General features: G+C 38.1%; 3 protein-coding genes and 1 non-coding gene across 9 annotated transcripts; 3 read left to right on the plus strand and 1 right to left on the minus strand.

Annotated features, from left to right (window-relative positions):
- Window positions 1–424: 424 nt before the first annotated feature.
- LOC122824053 (protein MFI-like) lies at window positions 425–6639 on the plus strand. Of its 3 annotated transcripts, none has more exons than XM_044104240.1 (10): window positions 425–588; window positions 1907–1985; window positions 2789–2881; window positions 2962–3015; window positions 4381–4584; window positions 4709–4839; window positions 5223–5402; window positions 5844–5899; window positions 6053–6105; window positions 6369–6639. In XM_044104240.1, the coding sequence occupies exons 1-10, from the start codon at window positions 566–568 to the stop codon at window positions 6462–6464; spliced, it is 969 nt and encodes a 322-aa protein (XP_043960175.1). In that variant the 5' UTR covers window positions 425–565; the 3' UTR covers window positions 6465–6639. The 3 variants fall into 3 exon arrangements, with proteins under 3 accessions (XP_043960175.1, XP_043960176.1, XP_043960177.1); XM_044104241.1 differs by having other exon boundaries at window positions 426–588; window positions 6056–6105; XM_044104242.1 differs by lacking the exon at window positions 6369–6639 and having other exon boundaries at window positions 429–588; window positions 6056–6143.
- Window positions 6640–6862: 223 nt separating this feature from the next.
- On the plus strand, window positions 6863–14073 carry LOC122824052 (protein MFI-like). Of its 4 annotated transcripts, none has more exons than XM_044104235.1 (12): window positions 6863–6960; window positions 9276–9354; window positions 10194–10286; window positions 10367–10420; window positions 10537–10740; window positions 10865–10995; window positions 11384–11563; window positions 12813–12868; window positions 13025–13061; window positions 13145–13324; window positions 13774–13824; window positions 13983–14073. In XM_044104235.1, exons 1-12 carry the CDS (start codon window positions 6881–6883, stop codon window positions 14023–14025), a joined length of 1188 nt encoding a protein of 395 aa, XP_043960170.1. In that variant the 5' UTR covers window positions 6863–6880; the 3' UTR covers window positions 14026–14073. The 4 variants fall into 4 exon arrangements, with proteins under 4 accessions (XP_043960170.1, XP_043960171.1, XP_043960173.1 ...); XM_044104236.1 differs by having other exon boundaries at window positions 13986–14073; XM_044104238.1 differs by lacking the exon at window positions 6863–6960 and adding an exon at window positions 7655–7704.
- Window positions 14074–14962: 889 nt separating this feature from the next.
- On the minus strand, window positions 14963–15034 carry trnac-gca. The gene has a single exon. It is a non-coding gene; the product is annotated as a tRNA-Cys (tRNA).
- A 181-nt stretch (window positions 15035–15215) lies between these two features.
- On the plus strand, window positions 15216–17575 carry LOC122824054 (proteasome maturation protein). Its single transcript, XM_044104243.1, has 6 exons — window positions 15216–15313; window positions 15629–15726; window positions 15827–15887; window positions 16733–16834; window positions 16948–17041; window positions 17264–17575. The coding sequence occupies exons 1-6, from the start codon at window positions 15311–15313 to the stop codon at window positions 17329–17331; spliced, it is 426 nt and encodes a 141-aa protein (XP_043960178.1). The 5' UTR covers window positions 15216–15310; the 3' UTR covers window positions 17332–17575.
- The last annotated feature ends 526 nt before the right edge of the window (window positions 17576–18101 follow it).

An 18101-nucleotide genomic window follows, 5' to 3' on the forward strand; every position in this document is an offset into this window, starting at 1 on the left:
TTTTCGCTTTTCAATTTACACACGTGCTGATTTATGTCTTCATTGGGTCGTTGTGGCAGAAGATGTTTTTAAAAAAACAGTACCTGGATTAATAGAGATACAATGAAGTTCTGGAGCAATTCTTATTTATAGGTGCCTTTTAGAGTGGTGTCTAAAAATAGATTTCCAGTAGTGACTATATTTACGGAAAATGTAGTTAAACCTATATAAAACTTACGAAGAAGCCATGACATCATCGTCTTGGACTTCGCCAAAATCTTTATGGTTCTGAATAGTTTGAAGAAAGAAAATAGAGAGAAAAAACCCCTGTCATATCTTTCTGGCTTTAAGTAAATAGAAATAGCTTTAGGATGCATGATTTGCGGAAAATTGGGGAGTTTGTCTCCTTTTATTTTGAAAGAGTTCTACTCCAAACACGTCCTAAGCTTCTTCCGGGTGTCGCGGTGAATTCTCTCGTTGCCAGGTCGGAATTAAAGTGTTCCCTCTTTTGACATAATTTTCTTGTCACCTCTGGGGCGAACTCGAGTTGTTTCTTTTCTCTTTTTTTAAGTCGCCTCTAGAAAGGATGTATCAGAGTGGTGTTCAAGGGTGAGTACAATGTAAATTTCAAAAACAATGCGTCAAAAATGGGATTTATGTTAGTCAACATATGTCAACTTTCAGATTTCAATCAAGCACATTCCCCAAAATATTTGCATGGTTGCACACTTAATGATTAGTCAGCGTGGTTTTCGCATGTTTTTTTATTCAATGAACACTGTCCACAAACAAGAGCGACAGTCAGCGCCTCCGCTGACTGGCGGTTACGGCGCTAATATTGCAGTTGGCTCGCTGAGTCAGGAGCGCTCACCGTGCTCCATGTGCCGACTGGTGGCGAACTGCTGTAACTGCAGTTTAATGCATCTCAGTTCAAGAAGAAGTGCAGCTTATGGGTATAGTCAACAGTCTTTAAATAAAGTAAGAAAAGGGAGGGAGTGTAATAATTTCTAATGTCCATTCTGTCACAGCAAGCAAGATAGATAGATAGATAGATAGATAGATAGATAGATAGATAGATAGATAGAGATGCAAAAAAGAGAAGTTATTTTTGCACTAATGTAGGGATTTATTTTGATATCTAAAATTATTTTCTATACCAATTATTTTCTATACCATCAACCATTGCATATTACTGCCCATTTGACCAGATGGGACCAAATGCTATTAAATTTAATCAGACCAATCTGAAAGACCTTCGTTTGTCCAGTTCCAGATATTCAACGTTTACGCAAGAAGATCGTTAATACCTAACAAACTCTCTGAAGGGCTGGGATTCACTATTTAGTAAAAGCTACTTCATTGCTCTAGTCTAGACTCTAGAGCACAGGTGTCAAACTCCAGTCCTCCAGGGCCACTGTCCTGCAGTTTTTAAATGTGCCACAGGTACAAATAAAAACACTGGAATGAAATGGCTTAATTACCTCCTCCTTGTGTAGATCAGTTCTCCAGAGCCTTAATGACCTAATTATTCTATTCAAGTGTGGTGCAGCAGAGGCACATCTAAAAGTTGCAGGACACCGGCCCTCGAGGACGGTAGTTTGACACCCCTGCTTTAGAGCCTTATGTACAAAGAAATATGAGAAACGCCAAATGAAATGGAACCAGGTCTATTTTTTTATTTTTAACTTTTTAATTGGCTTCCCCAGCTTTCCATTCTTCCTCGCCCAGATGGATAGAGGGTCCCTAAAATTTTTTAAAGAGAGCCTCATTCACCTGATTTTATTGGTTATTTTATTAGCAAGTATCGTAGCAGATTTTGAAGCAAAGCAGCTTTAACAATATGAGCTACAGCATATTTATTTCCAACAACTAAGAGTCAGCTAGCTTGAGTAAAATGCACTTCTCCCGTTTCTTTACTCACCCTTAGTTTCCAGGAAGTGAAGGACGAGTACAGTCCATGGGACGAAGCCGCAAAAATAATCCAGCGGGCCTGGAGAAGCTATGTGGTACGTACTTAATATTTTTGTGACAAGTTTTCATATTTATTTAGCTTTTTCACATTTTGTTGCTTTACAGTTAAAAATCTTCATGGGTTTTATTGGGATTATTTTTTTTGTGATTGCTCAACGCAAGGTTTGACTGATTTTCTTAATTTTTTTGCCACCTTTTAATCAGTACCACTTTTTGCTGCAGCTTCAGCTGCATGTTTTTTGTGTTTTATCTGCCAGATTTGCACATCTGTACAGTAAAAATTGTGCTTTGCAAGAAAACATGGAAGGTGAATGTTTTTTTTGTCATCAGTCAAAGATTGAAAATTGTTTATGTTCATAGAAATCCTAAAATAATACACTCACATGATTCGGGCGGGGCTCTGAGTTGTATATAAGATATGATGTTGTGAAACACATTCATAAAAAGAAGAATATTTACTTTATTTTCTCATCCATTATGACTAAGATTCTTCATTTGTGCAAAAAAGTGAATACAGATTTTAAAAAATAATTTAAAAAAACAGCTTGATGCTAACACAGGGTTAGGTATGTTAGGTATGTGTCAGTGTGGAGATGGTGTGTTGAACTTGTTTTCTTCTTTTGATTTTTTTAGGGGAATCAGTGTAAAGGGGGTCTAAATTAATTGCATACATTTTTTTAAAAAAACTGTTGAAACACAATTACCGGTAATCGTTTTCCTTCCATTTCATAATCCTGTGCTACTTTGTGTTAGTCGACCACATAAAATCCCAATAAAATTCAACAAGGTGGTTGTTGGTTGTAATATGAAAACAATCCCGACACTGTCAACAATACAGTGCAAAGAGGTCTTCAGACATGTCCGGAGGATGATCGGTCAATGCTATCAGCAGGATCCCAGGTCACTTCTCCGAACCGTCAATCCTCGAGAGGTAGCGGAGTGTTAGATCTCGACCAAACAAATATATCTCAGTCAACCGCAAAACTATTCAAATCTGACTGTGTCTTACAGGCAGAGCTGCTCGATCCTGCGGCAGGCGTATTCATCCGATTTCGACTAGGAGGGGTAAGCTAGCAGCTTTTGACACTGTTGACCATGACATACTACTGAATCGACTGGAGAGTTGGGTCGGACTCTCCGGTCCAGTGCTTAACTGGTTTGACTCTTGCAAAAAGAACAGGGATTTCTTTGTTTCAATTGGAAACTTCTCATCAAAGAGGTCAAAGGTCACATGTGGGGTACCCCAAGGTTCAATCCTAGGACCCCTCTTATTCAATATCTATATGCTCCCACTAGCTCAGGTTATAACAGGAAATAATATTAGCTACCATAACTATGCAGATGACACAGCTCTACATTACGATGTCACCAGGTGACTCAGAACCCATCCAATCACTGAACAGATGCTTAGAACAGATAAATGTGTGGATGTGCCAAAACTTCCTCCAGCTGAACAAAAACAAAACTGAAGTTATTATTTTTGGACGTAAGAGGAACGATCTAGAGTCAGTGCACAGCTTTAGTTATTACAACTAAAAACCAGCGATCAGGCCCAAAATCTGGGAGTAGTGATGGACTCTGACCTGAACATTCAGGGCCACATAAAGACAGTTACAAAGTCGGCCTTCTATCACCTGAAGAACATTTCTAGGATTAAAGGACTAATGTCTCAGCCAGATCTAGAGAAACTCATCCATGCATTTATCTTCAGTCGTATTGATTATTGTAACGGCGTCTTCACAGGTCTGTCCAACAAATCAATCAAACAGCTGCAGCTGATCCAGAATGCTGCTGCTTGTGTTCTCACTAAAACCAGGAAGATACAGCACATAACACCAGTTTTAAAGTCCCTCCACTGGCTCCCTGTCGCTCAAAGAATAGACTTTAAAATACTGTTGTTAGTTTATAAATCACTGAATGGTTTAGCACCACAATACATTAAAGATTTGCTGCTGTTGTATCAACCTTCCAGACCTCTCAGGTCTTCTGTTTCTGGTTCTGCTCTGCGTCCCCAGAACCAGAACCAAACGAGGAGAAGCGGCATTTAGCATCTATGCACCAAAAATCTGGAACAAACTTCCAGAAAACTGTAAAACAGCTGAAACACTGACTTCCTTTAAATCTCAACTAAAAACCCACTTGTTTAGAGTTGTATTTGAAACGTAATCAATTGCAAATTTGTTGACGGAATCTGACTTGATGTGTTTTTATTGTTGATTCTATGTTGCATTGTATTTTTGTGTTTGATTTGATGTAAAGCACTTTGAAATGCCTTGCTGCTGAAATGTGCCATATAAATAAAATTTGATTTGATTTTTGATTTGAACAGGGGAAAAGTTATAAATAAATCTCCACAAATTCGTAAAAATGATCATGAAAAAAGATTGTGCAAACAAATCTGCTCATTTTAAGCTTTTACTTTTCATTCAGGTCAGTTTTCCTCCCCAGATCTACTATAAGATCTTCACCTACCGGCCCATTGTGGATATATGCGCAAGCAGCCCTAAGGACTACCATCAACTCCTGCGCATGAAGTATTTAACTGAGGAGAGAGATCCGACTCTGCAATCGACGGACAGAACGGGCTGGTACCAACGTGTGGAGAACAACTACTGGAGGCTCTACAGTTGCAAAGTATGGAGGGAAAATACATATAGATATAGATATGTATATATTTTCTGGTTATCAGAGAAAGCTCGTCTTTCAGCGACCGCACGCAAATACAATACAGTGTTTACATGTCTCGGTTCTCCAACAGTCCATTATCGAGGACGAACCCATAGATGGTTTGGTCGCCAAAAAAATAGACTTTCATCCGTCGAAGATGCAGCGAATACAGGATGTGAGGAAATGGAAGAAAAGGAAGAAGATTGAGTGGCTGAAGCGGATGTGAGTTGTAGCAAGATGCTGTTTAGCAGTTTTAACAAAAATCTAAATGAGGCAAACAACAAAAAGTATATGTATTTGTACAAGTCGCATATCACAGTTTTGATTTAAAAAAAATCTATGCTTTTTTTAAAATTTACAAGTAAAAAAAAAACTTAACTTGGAGAGTTAAGTTAACTCTCCAAATATTCAGTCCACACTTTTACACAAAAACAGATACCTTAAATATCTCCATTTTAGAGGCTTTCTTTTTTTTTTTTTATTTCAGTTTTTTTTTTTACCAAAGTTCAATCTCTGGTCTACAAGGTAAAACTGCAGAAAAGCTTCTCAGTTGTCTAAAATCTAATAGAGGTGCATTTGATCATTTATCTTCCTGCTTCATAAAGGTACAAGGAGGGCCGAGAGGAGGCTCTGGAGGAGCAGTCCGATCAGTCTGACTTGCTCACAATGGAGAGGAAAACAATGAAGGATGTGATGAGCTCCATTGAAGGCAAAGGAGAAGATGAAATACTGGATTGGGAGCTGGACGAACTGTTGGCCTGGACAAACAGCTTCAACTTTGAGGAGTGAGCTCTTCAAGCATTTCTTTTCAATGAGCATTTTTACATTGTCCTGTAAAACCAAGGGTGCTTCCACACCATGGACCAACGGACTTTGTTCGATTGGACAGATGGAAAACTTCCTATCTTCATTCCTGTTTTTTTTTCCACACTCATCGCTCCCTCCAGGATTTTGCACTTGTCTTCATGATTAGCATAAATTTCATGATTAGCATTAATTAGCACCACTGATTTTTGCCTCAACTACATAAACTCCATGTAGTTGAAGGTCATTTTTAAAAAGTTTTCAAATCACATATTTGTTTGTAAATCAAAGGTCAAATGCTCCCTTTTGTTTATGTCTCTAATTTCATTTTTCACCTGATGAAATGACAAAAACTATCCTTTCCATCTCTGGTGTGAAGCTCCCTTATCTTAAGTTTTGCTTTAATATTTTTGCTTATGCAGGTACATGGAAGAGTGGATAAACCAGGCCTGCAGTCACATGTCTGAGCCCAACAAAGGTTAACAAATGTCTTTTTACATTTACCTGTTCATCACTCTGCTTTTTTCTTTTTTTTTAATCAAAATGTGTTTTTTTAGTCTTCATGAATTAAATATGCTTTCAAGAAAATCATTTGTGGTATTTTACCTCAATGTTCTCTTTTTCCCCAAAGCAGATCGTCCAACATCATCGCCGATGATGACTCGCGTTCGGAGCTCCAGTAACGTAGGTCCAACAAAATAAAATTAAGAATGGCAACTGTACTACGTCTCCAAAAGCTTTACTGGGTGTTTACTACATTATATTGTTGCCATTTGTGTGATCAAGTTGTTTTTAATTCAACTTGAGTTTATGCTCTAAATAAGATTATTTACTCATTTGAAGTACATTCAGAATTTGAAAACAGAAGAGGTGAGAAAAAGTAAAAAAATTCATCTACTCCCTTCAGTTTCTTTAGACATATTGTTCAACAAGTTTTTTTTTTGCAGGGGCTGCAGAGTGGCGCAGTTGGTAGCACTGTTGCCTTGCAGCAAGAGGGTCCTGGGTTGGATTCCTGGCCTATTGAAGACAAAGGAGAAGAATAATTATTTTCTGCATGGAGTTTACTGCATGGAGTTTGCATGTTCTCCCTGTGCATGCATGGGTTCTCCGGCTTCCGGAGCACCCTTGCTGTCTTTTGGCCGGTTTCTTGCTTGCTGCTATTCTTTCAACAGCTTGAGGCAAATGCACTCAGACAGTCTGTTTGAGTCAGGCCTCTGGGTAGCCTGGCCATGGGTCATGAAGAGTCTGTGTGACAAACAGGTCATGCAATTAGCAGAAAAACACAAGCTCATTAACACTGATTTGATTGGAGCAGTAATGAAATGCAGTAGAAAAGTTCTTCTCATTTTGATGTTACCAATGCATTGGATTTAAGTTTGAACCTTTTTATGTACACACATAATTCTAATAATAATTAATAATGGCCATTCATAGATGTCAGACTGACTCACACACCTCAATGATGCGTTGGCCAGCATTGATGTGCGGCTCCAGTTCCGGCACCAGACGTCCGATCGCTCCTCTACGGTCCGACGCCAGGTGACTCGTTTGTCCCTCTGCGTTCACTTACATCACATGCAGTGCATGATGCACGAATAGAAACGGAGTCACTTTTGTTTCAATTATTTACAGGGATACCATCTAGATCACAGTGAAAGTTCTGAATTACTAAAAACTGCAACAATAAATATTAAGAATAGTCATCATCCAAAAGACTTTCCCCCCTTTAAAATGATTTTTAAAAAATACTTAATTGTCTTTTAGCGTATGCAAAAAATTAGATGCAGCTATTTAAAATTCCCTTTAAACCCATAAGTAAAAGAAATTAATTTTAAAATATTGACAATATTTATCCAAGTAAAGAATACTTAAGACTAAAATTTAATATTGAGGCAAATTATTGTACGTTTTGATGCAGAAACTTTGCAACATTTATTCTTTTCTTGTAGTTATGCCGAAATTTGATACTGATTTATTAACACAGTCTCAAATTAAACAAATAACTAGAGGTGAATTGATTATCTTGGTTCTGGATTTGTTAAGAAGGTTAAGAGACAGATCTCCCACAGTGATTAAAGAGAGCAAACTGTAGGAGGATTTGGAAAACACTCAAAAACTAGCTGGGGTTCTAAAAGATCTTCCCACTACCGTCTGTATTTTGCCAGAGGTTTTACTTTAAGGACATTTTAAAAAGACAATGGTTGATAGCAGCTCACTGCGGCTGCGTAGTGTCCGTCTCTAGGTAACCATGACAACAGCGTCAGTTCGTGGGGTCCTATTTAGGTCCCGCAACGACAATTTAGCTGACCCTAATATTTTCCGTGTTTTGTTTTGGTCATTATTATTACACTTATTGTTGAGATGTGTGTGTTAGGTGTGTCTATCAGACATTTATAGCAATATGGAATAAATCGCGTCCCGTATTGGTTCAATACAGGCGGAGACAACAACCGCCACCTGCCATTTTAGGCTAGCTTAAGCTAACCTGAATATTTAAAACTTTCTTATTGATACACTGACATTACTTACCTTCTGTCTTTCAACCACTTTGAAAAGCTTTTCTTCGTCTCTCCAACATCTTTATCCTTCCCCCTCTTCCGTTTTCTGTTTTGTGCCCTGGAGTTTTTTCTGCGCCCCATCTTTAGCTCCTTGTTTTCGAGGCATTACTACAAATTTAAAGCGCGATTTCGAAGGGCCGCTTCAAAACCAAGCTATTTGTATGGGAGGGGAGAGCAGCTGACAGGAGGGGAGGGGCGCCTAATCAGTGCTGTTCCTCTGTTATTGATCATTTCATGCACAAACAGCTGTTAAATAGCCTACATAAAATGCTGACAATGCATACACTGCATAGCTACATACTTTTGCGCCACTGCCTGGATTAATGGAGATATAGTGAAGTTCTGGAGCAATTCTTATTTATCGGTGCCTTTTAGAGGGGTATCTTAAAATAGATTTCCAGTAGTGACTTTCTTTACGGAATCTGTGGTTAAACCTATACAAAACGTACGAAGAAGTCATGACATCATTGTCTTGGACTTCTCCAAAATCTTTATAATCGTGGTTCAGAATAATTTGAGGAAAGAAAATAGAGAAAACCCCCATGTCACATCTTTCTGGCTTTAAGTAAATAGAAACAGTTTTAGGATGCATGATTGGCGCAAAATTGGGAAGTTTGTCTCCTTTTATTTTGAAAGAGTTCTACTCCAAACACGTCCTGAGCTTCTTCCGGGTGTCGCGCTGAATTCTCCCGTTGCCAGGTCGGAATTAAAGTGTTCCCTCTTTTGACATATTTTTATTTATTTATTGCCACCTCTTGGGGGAATTCGAATCGCACTTAGAAAAGATGTATCAGAGTGGTTTTCAAGGGTGAGTACGATGTAAATTTAAAAAACAATGCGTCAAAAATGGGATTTATGTTAGTCAACATAGGTCAACTTTAAAATTTCAATCAAGCCCAATCCCCAAAATGTTTGCATGGTTGCACACTTAATGATTAGTCAGCGTGGTTTTCGCATGTTTTTTATTCAATGAACACTGTCCACAAACAAGAGCGACAGTCAGCGCCTCCGCTGACTGGCGGTTACGGCGCTAATATTGCAGTTGGCTCGCTGAGTCAGGAGCGCTCACCGTGCTCCATGTGCCGACTGGTGGCGAACTGCTGTAACTGCAGTTTAATGCATCTCACTTCAAGAAGTGCAGCTTATGAGTATAGAAAACAGTCTTAGCAAGTGTCGTAGCAGGTTTTGAAGCAAAGCAGCGTTAACACTATGAGCTACTGCATGTTTATTTCCAACAACTGTCATCCAGCTTGAGTAAAATGCACTCACTGCTCCCGTTTCTTTACTCACCCTTAGTTTCCAGGAAGTGAAGAACGAGTACAGTCCATGGGACGAAGCAGCAAAAATAATCCAGCGGGCCTGGAGAAGACATGCGGTACGTACTTAATATATTTGTGACAAGTTTTCATACTTGTTTAGCTTTTTCACATTTTGTTGCTTTACAGTCCAAAACCCTGATGAATTTTATTGGGATTTTTTTTTGTGATCGCTCAACGCAAGGTTTGACTGAATTTTCTTTATTTTTTTTGCCACCTTTTAATCAGTACCACTTTTTGCAGCAGCTTCAGCGGCGTGTTTTTGTGTTATATCTACCAGATTTGCACAAAAATTGTGCTTTGCAAAAGAGTTTGAGCTTGGAAAACGGATAGTTTTTTTTTTCATCAGTCCAATATTAAATATTGTTTATGTTCATAGAAATCCTAAAATAATACACTCACATCCGGTCACCGGAAATTAAAAGCAATTATTGATTAGGGTCATCTATATAGTTTTTTCACATGATTCGGGCCTCTGAGTTGTATATGAGATATGATGTTGTGAAACACATTCATAAAATAAAGAATATTTATTTTATTTTCCCATCCATTATGACTAAGATTCTTCATTTGTGCAAAAAAGTAAATAAAAATTTTAAAATAATAATAATAATAATAAAAAACACAGCTTGATGCTAACACATCAGTGTGGAGATGGTGTGTTGAACTTGTTTTCTTCTTTTTTTTTTCTTTTTTTTTTAGGGGAATCAGTGTAAACGGGGTCTACATTAATTGCATGCAACATTTTTTTCAACATTTTTTCCATTTTATAATCCTGTGCTACTTCATGTTAGTCTACCACATAAAATCCCAATAAAATTCAACAAGGTTGAATTTTATTGGTTGTAATATTGTTGGTTGTAATATGAAAACAATCCTGACGCTGTCAACAACGCAGTGCAAAAAAGTCTTCAGGAATGTTCAGAAGATGATCGGCCAATGCTATCAGCAGGATCCCAGCTTACTTCTCCGAACCGTCAACCCTCAAGAGGTAGTGGAGTGTTAGATCTCGACAAAACAGGAATATCTCAGTCGACCGCAAAACTATTCAAATCTGACTGTGTCTTCCAGGCAGAGCTGCTTGACGCTGCGGCAGGCGTATACATCCAATTTCGACTAGGAGGGGTAAGCTAGCAACAGGGGAAAAGTTGTAAATAAATCTCCATAAATTCGTAAAAATGATAATGGAAAAAGATTGTGCGAACAAACCTGCTCATTTTAAGCTTTTACTTTTCATTCAGGTCAGTTTTCCTCCCCAGATCTACTACAAGATCTTCACCTACCGGCCCATTGTGGATATAGGAGCAAACAGCCCTAAGGACTACCATCAACTCCAGCGCATGAAGTATTTAACTGAGAAGAGAGATCCGACTCTGCAATCGACGGACAGAACGGGCTGGTACCAACGTGTGGAGAACAACAACTGGAGGCTCTTCAGTTGCAAAGTAAGGAGGGAAAATACATATAGATATAGATATATATATATTTTCTGGTTATCAGAGAAAGCTCGTCTTTCAGCGACCGCACGCAAATACAATACAGTGTTTACATGTCTCGGTTCTCCAACAGTCCATTATCAAAGAAGAACCCATAGACGGTTTTGTCACCAAAAAAATAGACTTTCATCCGTCGAAGATGCAGCGGATACAGGATGTGAGGAAATGGAAGAAAAGGAAGAAGATTGAGTGGCTGAAGCGGATGTGAGTTGTAGCAAGATGCTGTTTAGCAGTTTTAACAAAAATCTAAATGAGGCAAACAACAAAAAGTATATGTATTTGTACAAGTCGCATATCACTGTTTTGATTTAAAAAAAAATCTATGCTTTTTTAAAAATTTACAAGTAAAAAAAAAAACTTAACTTGGAGAGTTAAGTTAACTCTCCAAATATTCAGTCCACACTTTTACACAAAAACAGATACCTTAAATATCTCCATTTTAGAGGCTTTCTTTTTTTTTTTTTATTTCAGTTTTTTTTTTTACCAAAGTTCAATCTCTGGTCTACAAGGTAAAAATGCAGAAAAGCTTCTCAGTTGTCTAAAATCTAATAGAGGTGCATTTAATTATTTCTTATCTTCCTGCTACATAAAGGTACAAGGAGGGCCGAGAGGAGGCTCTGGAGGAGCAGTCCGATCAGTCTGACTTGCTCACAATGGAGAGGAAAACAATGAAGGATGTAATGAGCTCCATTGAAGACAAAGGAGAAGATGAAATATTGGATTGGGAGCTGGACGAACATTTGACCTGGACAAACAGCTTCAACTTTGAGGAGTGAGCTCTTCAAGCTTTTCTTTTCAATGAGCATTTTTACATTGTCCTGTAAAACTAAGGATGCTTCCACACCATGGACCAACGGACTTGGTTCGATTGGACAGATGGAAAACTTCCTATCTTCATTCCTGGTTTTCTTCTCACACTCATCGGTCCCTCCAGGATTTTGCACTTGTCTTCATGACCTCTCAGGTCTTCCGGTTCTGACCTGCTCGGCATCCCCAGAACCAGAACCAAACGAGGAGAAGCAGCATTAAACATCTATGCACCACAAATTGGGAACAGCTTCCAGAAAATTGTAAAACAGCTGAAACACTGACTTCCTTTAAATCTCGACTAAAAACCCACCTGTTTAGGATTGTATTTGGAGCATAGTCAATTACAAATTTAATGATGGAACTTAATGCCATGTTTTGATTGCTGACTCTATGTTGCAATTGCACAAAAATCCGTGAGGGACGGCGGAGTCCCAGAGCGAAATTCCGTGAAAGAGGTGTACCTCTTGTTGGAAGCAAATGACTGAGGGTCATTGCGCGTAACACATACCCTGTAAATTCTAGACACTTAACAGGTACCATAGAATTGCACAAAAATCCGTGAGGGACGGCGGAGTCGCTGCTCGATAATCCATGAAAGAGGTGTACGGAGAATGGTCCTGAAAGCCCTTTGAAAGGCTGTTTACGTCGTTTTAAACTGTGTGATTGTGAGCGTGAGTGGGAATAAAAACAGCAATAGGTATTTTGTTCCACATAACACAGCAGGAGTGTAACCGGTAAACCTTTTATAGATGCAAACTTGACTGAAAACCCACCTGTTTAGTATTGTATTTGAAACGTAATCAATTACAAATGTACTGATGGAACTTGACTCATTGTCGTGTTTTGATTATTGATTCTATGTTGCATTGTGTTTCTGTGTTTGGTATGATGTAAAGCACTTTGAAATGCCTTGATGCTGAAATGTCTATACAAATAAAATTTGATTGATTGATTAGCATAAATTTCATGGTTAGCATAAATTAGCACCACTGACTTTTTGCCTCAACTACCTGAGCTCCATGTAGTTGAAGGTAATTTTTAAAAAGTTATCAGATCACATATTTGTTTGTAAATCAAAGGTCACATGCTCCCCTTTTTTTATGACTCTCATTTCATTTTTCACCTGATGAAATGACAAAAACTATCCTTTCCATCTCTGGTGTGAAAGCTCCCTTATCTTAAGTTTTGCTTTAATATTTTTGCTTATGCAGGTACATGGAAGAGTGGATAAACCAGGCCTGCAATAACACGTCTGAGCAGAACAAAGGTTAACAAATGTCTTTTTACATTTACCTGTTTATGAATCTGCTTTTTTTTTTTTTTTTTTATCAAAATGTGGTTTTTAGTATTCATGGATTTAATATGCTTTCAAGAAAATCATTTGTGGTATTTTACCTCAATGTTCTCTTTTTCCCCAAAACAGATCATCCAACATCAAAGTTCAATCTCCGGTCTACAAGGTAAAAATGTAGAAAAGCATCTCAGTTGTCTAAAATCTAATAGAGGTGCATTTGATTATTTCTTATCTTCCTGTTTCATAAAGGTACAAGGAGGGCCGAGAGGAGGCTCTGGAGGAGCAGTCCGATCAGTCTGACTTGCTTACAATGGAGAGGAAAACAACAAAGGACGTAATGAGCTCTATTGAAGACAAAGGAGAAGATGAAATATTGGATTGGGAGCAGGACGAACATTTGGCCAGGACAAACGGCTTCAACTTTGAGGAGTGAGCTCTTCAAGCATTTCTTTTCAATGAGCATTTTTACATTGTCCTGTAAAACTAAGGATGCTTCCACACCATGGACAAACGGACTTGGTTTGATTGGACAGATGGAAAACTTCCTATCTTCATTCCTGTTTTTGGTTTTTTTTTTACCCTCATCCCTCCCTCCAGGATTTTGCATTTATCTTCCTGATTAGCATAAATTTCATGATTAGCATTAATTAGCACCACTGATTTTTGCCCCAACTACTTAAACTCCATGAAGTTGAAGGTCATCTTTTAAAAGTTTTCAGATCCCATATTTGTTTGTAAATCAAAGGTCACATGCTCCACTTTTTTTTGTGTCTCTAATTTCATTTTTCACCTGATGAAATGACAAAAACTATCCTTTCCATCTCTGGTGTGAAAGCTCCCTTATCTTAAGTTTTGCCTTGATATTTTTGCTTATGCAGGTACATGGAAGAGTGGATAAACCAGGCCTGTGGTCTCACATCTGAACAAAGGTTAACAAATGTTTTTTTACATTTACCTGTTCATGAATCTGCTTTTTTTTTTTTTTTTTTTTTCAATCAAAATGTCCTTTTCAGTCTTCATGGATTAAATATGCTTTCAAGAAAATCATTTGTGGTATTTTACCTCAATGTTCTCTTTTTCCCCAAAACAGATCGTCCAACATCATCGCCGATGGTGACTCGCGTTCGTAGCTCCAGTAACGTAGGTCAAACAAAATAAAATTAAGAATGGCAACTGTACTCCGTCTCCAAAAGCTTTACTGGGTGTTTACTACATTATATTGTTGCCATTTGTGTGATCAAGTTGTTTTTAATTCAACTTGAGTTTATGCTGTAAATAAGATTATTTATTCATTACTCATTTGAAGTATATTCAGAATTTGAATACAGAAGAGGTGAGAAAAAGTAAAAATTCATCTACTCTCTTCAGTTTCTTTAGACATATTGTTCAACAAGATTTTTTGCACAAACAAAAATGCAATGTTCAATTTGTTTAGTTGTGACCTTTAGGGTTTAAAAAAATATAGATATATAGATCTTCTCAAATTATAAATGGTATCACTTTTAACAAATGTTTTTTTTTTTGTTTTTTTTTTTTTTGCAAATGTGTTGGTATGTAATTTAAACTTACCTTACAGAATATAATAGCCAACCAAGAAGTAAAATTTAATTAATTTGAACTTAAAGAACAATGGATTTGTTGGACCTCTGTAATGTTTTCTGCTTATAATCCTAGCAGCTCTGTTTTGCAAAATAAAATCAATTTGTATATGCTTTACATGCATTCCCCTAAACGTCTACTCATAGGGAAAGGTCAGTGAATTGTGTAACACCGACATTTTTCTCTCACTTGGGGACTCGAGAATGACCTGTATATAAAGTTATTTTTTAAGTTATAATAGATAATATCCGTGCATGACATTTTAAAGTCATATTTATAGGAAAAGAGATGCAAAAATAGACTGATTCTATGTTCTTTTAAGGCACAATGTTTTGCCATTATTTTGTCACCTCACATGTTTTGGATAATATCCACCACTAAAAATAATGATAAGTACTAAAAAGTTGAAAACATTTTCTGTGTAAACAAGAGTACCGGTAATCAAAAACTTTAAGTAAGGAACAAAAGAGGGGGCACCCGGATTTGAACCGGGGACCTCTTGATCTGCAGTCAAATGCTCTACCACTGAGCTATACCCCCGTTGCTTCTCATGTTGGTAGTCCTCCGCTATTGGCCATATGTCAGTTATGTGTGGAAGGCGTAATGGTGAGATATGGAATTCATATAGATCAATAAAAGCGGAATTTCATTAAAACTGACTGTGTGATGATAGCACTACAAAATCTTGTGAAAATATTTCATGCATTACGAAGCAGTTTGTAAGGGCGGAGCTTCGACCGGATATTTCGTCTATACCACTCGACGCAAGCGGATATACAAGCGTGTGAAAAGGAAAGCGTAAGGAAAGAAGACACAATGGTATTGTGGCATGTTTATATCACTTTTTAAATTTTCTGTAGGCGACATATTCAAGGCCATTGCGTTATTTTATTTACATTTATATAGTGTATTGTCATGTCCAATGTAGCGTTTCGTCTGATCATGTTGTGGAACTGAGTCGTGAATTTGATTAGTCACTCGAGCTAATGCTAAATTAGCGCTAATGCTAACAACGATGTCTTCCTGTATTTTCTCATATAAAGTCAGCTCCGAATGTTTGCATGCATTTTGTGTTAGTTTATTGTGAGCAGATCTGAAGGTTGGATGTGTTTTTTATATATTTGTGCGTCACAGAACAGCCGCGGACTCCGTTCTCAGCTTAAAGACAGCGTCCCTGTGGCCGGACTGTGTCCACAGGGAGCTTATGGGGTGCAGGACTCTCTGCGGAGCGGGTAAGAAACTATGGGATATATATTTACATAATTGGAATTATGACTTCAATTAATAATGTACTCATGGTTATGGCCTTTTTTTGGCCTTTCTCTGCAACAGCTTCACCAGTGTAAAGAATGAGCTTCTTCCAAGTCACCCACTGGAGCTGTCAGAAAAGAATGTAAGTAATCTAATTGTGTGTTTTAAATTTCATCCTCATGACTCAAGCTTTAAAAGATATCCTGGATAAGACCCCTTCATTGGCAGCTCAACAAATGCTTGTGTATATGCGGCAAATGTATATTTTGAGTCTGTATTTAAGTTACTGGAAAAGAGGGGGGAAATACGTTTTCAGTGATACACACACAAACAACCTCGAAACCTGTTATTACAACACTCTACAGTATGAGAAATTTTGAATGTGTTATTATTTTTATGGTTTTGTTCCAACTTTTGAATGAATTTTGTTTTACCCGTTTTGCTTAGAAATTTAAGTTTGAGAAGTGTGAATTGGGAATAACTAATAAAATGGAAAAGGTTTCTTACTAATCCTGACCTATTAATCCGTTTGGGGGTTTTTTCTTCATATTTTAACTATTCTATCTTAATACCACAAAATACAACCGGTATGCCACCAGTAGCACTTCGACTACAATTTGAGAACCATCAATATTCAAATTCAACATATTTGTCGTCGTAACTCATTTCCTCCCAGCATCCTCAAAGAGTCATTGTGGATGGTCACGCTGTGGGCAGGAAGGATATCCAGTAGCAGTCAGTCTTGCAGTGAATCTGAAGAGGCCTCTCACTGAAGACTGTTGCTCTGTAACAGTTTCATGACTGTTGTGACATTTTAGCGGCTCGGTTCCCTTCAGAGATGATATTCCACTTTGTCCTGGATGACCAGCAGTTGTTAGCAAATGCTGCTAATCCACCTCATTTCCTTTTGCTCCGCCTCTTTAAAACTTCCGTCTGGCTATATGTGCCTGCAGGCTGATTACTGCGGTGTCTCTCTGTGGTTTGCAGTTCCAGCTTAACCAGGACAAGGTGAATTTCTCTACGCTCAGAAACATCCAGGGTCTTCACGCTCCACTCAAATTGCAGATGGAGTACAGAGCAGCCAGACAGGTAATGGCAGTCCGCCCCATTGACAGCCCCTTCCCTTTAACCTTCCTGTTTTTGTATGTTTTTTTTTTAAGTCTCCTCTATCAGTTCTGATGAAAGGTGCTTCTGTGTTCCAGATCCAGCGTCTGCCCTTCTTACCCAGCTCCAACCTGGCTCTGGACACCCTGCGAGGAAGCGACGAGTGCATCGGCTTCGAGGACATCCTCTGCGGTTGGTGTCTCCTTCCTCAGGGAAGACTTTAGTTCAGAAGAGATTGGTCAAGCTCAAGCTGAGATAAATCTTAAATAGATTAAACAGTAAAAATCCAGGCATGTGTCCCATGCAGGTTGCTTAGAGGTTCAGAGTCGGTTGTGCTCACGTGAATCTGATTGAACGCCGATCAGTGTCAACGTAAAGCCTGACCACCCGTCTGTTGTGTTTGTTTGTCTGCAGATCCAGGTCAGAGTGAAGTGATGGGCGAGCCTCACATGATGGTCGAATACAAACTGGGATTGCTGTGAAAGCTGCTGGACGTAGAAAATACACAACATGTTTAGGTTACTTTCTCCAAAATATATTTGATTGTCCATTCCAGGTCAGATGTTATCAGCTGGGCTGCTGCAGAGTTGTTTTCAGACACGTGTTAAGCAGAAGGTGGGCCAGATGTAAATTAAACAGAGAGAGTTATAGCACCGGTTTTCATGGCTCCTTTTTTTGTTGTGTTTGAATCTGGTTAATATTTCTAATAAATGACATTCTTCTTCATGTTGTGGTTTCATTTCTCCAACTATAAAACTCCCAAAGCAGAACTTTGGCTCCTGTTACGTATCTACAGTTTTATATAGTCATTAAAATTAAACTAATCAGGAAAACTATTGTCTCAACAGGACTTTTTCATCCAATCATAAACATTGAAATAAAGTTTTAGCATCTTTTCACAGCTATAAGTAGCAATATTGTGTTTTATATAGTAGCCAAATTACTGCATAATTAAGAGTAAGCACAAAGATACAGACTTATTTTAAATCTACTGCAAGCATTTGCCTTCAGATGTCATGTAATTAGTAATTGCACATTTAAGAAAGCCCCAAGGAGTTTGCTACAAGAAGACAAACGTTTAAGGTGCTGATTAATCCAAGATAAAATTTTCTGACCTACAGGCCAGGCGATGGGAGAAGGAGAAAGAGAGGTTATTCCAAGCTGATGACGCTAAATACAAGAAACACCTGTAAAAAAAAAACAAATTGAGAATAGAGTTAAGGTGACTTATGTATGAGTGCCTCTATCAAAA

The sequence above is a fragment of the Gambusia affinis genome, linkage group LG21, assembly GCF_019740435.1.
Source record: "Gambusia affinis linkage group LG21, SWU_Gaff_1.0, whole genome shotgun sequence".
Taxonomy (NCBI): Eukaryota; Metazoa; Chordata; class Actinopteri; order Cyprinodontiformes; family Poeciliidae; genus Gambusia; species Gambusia affinis.